This window comes from Hipposideros armiger, unplaced genomic scaffold, assembly GCF_001890085.2.
Source record: "Hipposideros armiger isolate ML-2016 unplaced genomic scaffold, ASM189008v1 scaffold_498, whole genome shotgun sequence".
NCBI classification, from domain to species: Eukaryota; Metazoa; Chordata; class Mammalia; order Chiroptera; family Hipposideridae; genus Hipposideros; species Hipposideros armiger.
Window position 1 is genome coordinate 420,960 of NW_017731848.1, and position 5,000 is coordinate 425,959.

A 5,000-nucleotide genomic window follows, 5' to 3' on the forward strand; every position below is an offset into this window, starting at 1 on the left:
CAGGGAGGAGGCAGAACTGGCAGTTTAAGGACAACAGGTTCAGTGAACATTCTTGCCGATGAATCTTTGCAACCTTCTGTTTACTTCCATAAAATAATATTTCCCAACTTAAAGAAAATATTGCCATATTGGAGAGTCAACTTAATTTAAACAAACTAACCATAAAACTCATTTTGCCCACATTGTGCCAACATTAATTATTAATACTGCCTCTTATAGTTCTCAAAAGTATCCAGTTTGGATGGTAAATTATATGGTCACCCTATTTATAACTGAAGCTTGATATGAGCTAAATTGAATAAATTAGTTTATTAGATCCTTCAAAAATATTATAATTTGAAAACATTGCTTTATGAGAAAAGCTAACTGAATTGTTCATTTAGGAAAAAGTACAATCTAGTTCCATTCATATCACAACTAATGGTTTCTACAGCAATAGATCTAACTGTTCACTTAATGTCTGCAGTTTTGATGTAGTCAGAATATAAACAAGCTTCCAAATATAAGGCATCACACATGGAATGATACTATTTCAAATCAGGAACGTACATTAGAGATCATCTAGTGACACTTTTTTGGATGAGGAAACAAACCAAGGGAGGTTAAGGGATTTGTTTAGGGTCTTGGGGCTAATTAATAGAAAACTAACCAGAAACCAGTTCTGAACCCCAATCCTATATCTTTCTAAAAGTATTTTTTCAGTCTACTCCTGAGGAAAACTAATGGAAAAAATAATAATGTTCATCATTTTTGTGCAGCATATCAGTGCTTTCATGCCTTAAAAATTAAGAAAAACTATATACCTCTGCGTGCTACAAGATGGTCTTCAACTTCCGTTGTACCACGAATTACTACCCACTATACTGTTTATCCCCGGGATAAGGACAAGCGATGGGAAGGTAAATAATAATTTGTGTAAAATTGTTGAGACTTTCTAGATACTTTGTATCATTTTGTAGAGGGAAATATATTTTTCATGAAAGTGTAAAATGATCTAATATAGGTTTATGAAATGTGTTACACACTAACATTTGGAAAAGCAAACATTTGCTAAATTTACAATAACAAATCTCAAAGCCAAAAGTTGGTTTATGGAAGCTAAAATAAGATATGCACTGGAACAGAACCTAAGAGAACACCCACTAATACAGTAATATACTTACTATAATTCTCATGCAGAGTAGAGGCGCAATTCCTATAAATAATGCTCTAAAGCATGGTGCAAGTATTTGCAAGCCAGCATGCGATTTTACAGGTCTTCTTCATCTGGACTGTTAACGAATTTTTTTAAACTATTTTTTCCTCCCAGGAGTGAGTATGGAGAGGTTTGCAGAAGAAGCGGATGTAGTAATAGTCGGTGCCGGCCCTGCAGGGCTCTCTGCCGCTGTTCGTCTCAAGCAGCTGGCTGCTCAGCATGAAAAGGACATCCGTGTGTGTCTGGTGGAGAAGGCTGCTCAGATAGGAGCTCACACTCTCTCAGGGGCTTGCCTCGATCCGCATGCTTTTGAAGAACTGTTCCCAGACTGGAAGGAGAAGGGAGTATGAAAAACTGTTTTTTATACAAAGTCTAATCTTTATTCTATCTCTAGTTCCAAATTACTGGAATGCAGGAAACCCTTTTCATGTAATTCTATCTTTTAGAGGATAATTACCGATCTTTTCTTTAATTTAAAAAGGGCAAAAAGGGATTAAATCATATCAAATATAGTTATAATTTTAAGATATTCACTTTTTTTTAATTTTTTTTTTATCATTTTTTTTATAGCTGAGCCATCCTGCCACCTGTTGGCAGCTCAATGGCAGCTCAGCTCGGGCCGGGACTCGAACTGCTGCTGCTCAGAGCTTGCACTCTTGAGCAAGATCTTAACCAACTGAGCCACTCTGCCGGCCCTTTTTAACTCATTTTTATATAATGCCTTCTACATGTATTCATGTACTGGAGATTTATGAGAAGCATTATCTTGAGAAGATCTTTGAATATTTGTACCAAATAGAACACAGTACTTTGATTTTGCAGGTATTTTCTAACTTTTTATATCATTGTTCTTAAGGAAATGTTATACAAATTTCCTGGACATTGTAATATCTAAAGCCAAAGAGGATAATCTAATCTAATTTTGTAAATAAATAAATTAATTTGGCCTCCCATAACCTAAGCAGAAATGGCACTGGTACAAATGCTAGTTTTACTGCTCTCATAGTTTGTATGACCTTGGTTCAAATCTTATACTCTATATATCTCAGTTTTTTCTTATGCAAGATGGTTTGTCTCTATCCTACCTTTAAGGTTAAAATATTTATATCAGTGAATATACTTTGTAAAGATTAAAAAAAATGTGGTAAATATTTCTGTATTTTTTCCATTTGAGTAAGTTAAATTCCAAAAATTTTATCTCTAATGTTGTTTCTAAAATACCAAGCTCCATTAAACTAGAAACACTTTAATTATGCCCAGTTAACTTTCCTTTTTCAGTGTATCAGAAATAGGTATTATTGAATGATTATTGACATAATATGAATTCTAATAGAAAGTTTTTCGCATCAAAACCCTATATAGCTAGGCAGATACAATCCATCACATACATGATAGCAGTACTTAGCCAAAGTACCAAAGAAGAAAATAAAACTTGTCTTATGTTTTCATCAAGCAGCAAGTTACAACTTGGAGCAAGCACCTAGGCTAAACTCCCACAGAGACAGGGAGACAGGAAGCCATCTTCCTTGATGTTCACATTTCAGAAATGTCTTCAAGGTTCCCCAGAAAGACATTCCTGGGATGCAAAACGGCCTGTTTAGGTTTTTAAAAGGTCCCTATACATCTCAAAGAGACAAAGGATTTACAGTCTAAGCTTTCAAAGAAAGTGGTGAAAGAAAAATGAGGAGGGTAGTTCCTTTTACTTTTTGATACAGTTTTATTGTTATTTGTATTTACCCTTACAAATATGAGCTAAAAACTTCCTTTTCTTTTTTTATTTTGTTTCTAGGCTCCACTTAACACTCCTGTAACAGAAGACAGATTTGGAATTTTAACAGAGAAACATAGAATTCCTGTGCCAATTCTTCCAGGTAAGACATGAGAAATAGTCATAGAATCAGAGAATTCCACAGCTGGAAGGAACTACATTTTATCTGGTGAAATCCCTTCCTTTTACAGACGAGAAAGCTGAGGCCCAGAGATTTGAAGGACGTACCCAAAATTATACAGCTAGCTTGTGGGAAAGCAGGACTAGCCCTGTGCTTTTGTCTTCCAGTCTAGAAGAGTTGAGATAGCCTTGCAAGCCAACAGGAATTTTTAATGTAATGCTGTAATGTTGTTTTTCATTTAATAATTAGAACTCTAGACCACAATTATAAAAAATAAGTTGAAATTGTGACCATGGGATAATGTGTATATTTATGCAGAAATTATACATTGATGAGAACTTTTAAATTGTGTTTTTGAGATGTTTGATCAATGAAAAGTCGGATTTCTAAATTAAGCATGTATTTGTAGGTCTTCCAATGAATAATCACGGCAATTACATTGTGCGCTTGGGACATTTAGTGAGCTGGATGGGGGAGCAGGCAGAAGCCCTTGGCGTTGAAGTCTACCCTGGTTATGCTGCTGCCGAGGTTTGTGCAGTTTTGTTTTGTTTTTAATACTCATAGGATAGTTTTATTTTTTTGAGTATAAACCAAGAATGGTACAGAGGTTAAAAAATAAATATTTTAGAAAAGCCATGGGATTTTAGAACTGCAAGATTAGAAGGAATGTTTTTTAAAAAATTAAAAATTAGAATCTTAGAAAGATCTGATTCAAAGAAGTACTGTATTTGACTTCCTCATATTGTACCCACATCAAGTGATTGTCGAACTTATGGTTGAACCCCATCAGGGAGGAAAGCCCTCTATCTGATGTTTGGATTGTTGGTAATATGCTCTTTCTTATATTTAATTTATTTACTGTTTTATACTCTATAGGACAAATCTATGCCCCCTTGCAAGGACAACTTTCCAATTATAAGTATGCCTTGCTTTCTCTTCTTCCCCACCTTTACTCTGGTGTTTTTTTCTTCCCCAGGTTAAATATTCTCAGCTCTTTCAGCTTTCACATTACACAGTTTGAGTTCCTTCCGTATTCTCATTGCCCTCCTTGGAATGCAGTCCCTTTTTATTCCCTTTGTAAGGTGGCACCCAGAATGAGTACTTCAAGCTTAGTGTAGAGCAGGGCCATTATGTTCTTCATGCTAGAAACTGTTCTTCCGTTAATTCCCTCAAAATAACTCTTTTGGCAACTGTATCATACTGTTGATTCTCACTAACTATTATTGAAGAAATTATTACAAATAAAATCTCCTGCCAACCCAGAAAAATCACCTCTACAAATTATAAAATAAAGACAGTTTTATCGAAGGAGTATTAAACCAAGATTGCAATGCGTGTCTCCGGCAGCCTGCTAGGGAGATTGCCAAGACAGAGAGAAATCTCACCCTTTTACTTAGCCAGGCAGAACCAACCCATTATATACACATTGTCTGTATCCAAAGGAACAATAAAACTTCTTGTATCTTTTGACGAGCAGGAAGTTATAACTTGGACCCAGGCACGTAGCCCAGACTCCCACAGACACTGCATGCCATCCTTGATGTTCACATTTCAAGTATGTCTCCAAGGAGACATCTCCCTAGGAGATGCAGATCTGACAGGAGTTTTATTTAGCTTGTAAAAAAGATTGCCATGTATCTCAGACTTCGTAAAGTTAGAAAATTTTACAGTTAAGTTTTCTGAAGAAAATGCTGAAACAGTCTCAATGGGAAAGGAGAGTTCTCTTATTTTGTTGCCAGAGAAATTCAAAAAAATATTTTATTTGTTTTTACCCCTACAGCGTGTAAGTCAAATAAAAGACACAGGTTCCTGTATTATCATTGCTACTACTGATTTCTTTTTCCCAGCCCATATGTATGCATTGGTTTTTTTGACCCAAGTGTGGAGTTTTACATTTCTCCTAGTTAAAATGTCTT

The 5,000-nt window shown here is 35.4% G+C and overlaps 1 protein-coding gene across 1 annotated transcript in view; it reads left to right on the top strand.

Moving 5' to 3' along the window:
- Positions 1–5,000, top strand: part of ETFDH (electron transfer flavoprotein dehydrogenase) — a 40,851-nt gene that overhangs the window by 5,189 nt on the left and 30,662 nt on the right. Inside the window, exons 2-5 of the mRNA XM_019667497.1 lie at positions 759–899; positions 1,310–1,539; positions 2,985–3,066; positions 3,494–3,612. Coding sequence (XP_019523042.1) covers positions 759–899; positions 1,310–1,539; positions 2,985–3,066; positions 3,494–3,612 — 572 coding nt within the window. The remainder of the gene's footprint in view (positions 1–758; positions 900–1,309; positions 1,540–2,984; positions 3,067–3,493; positions 3,613–5,000) is intronic.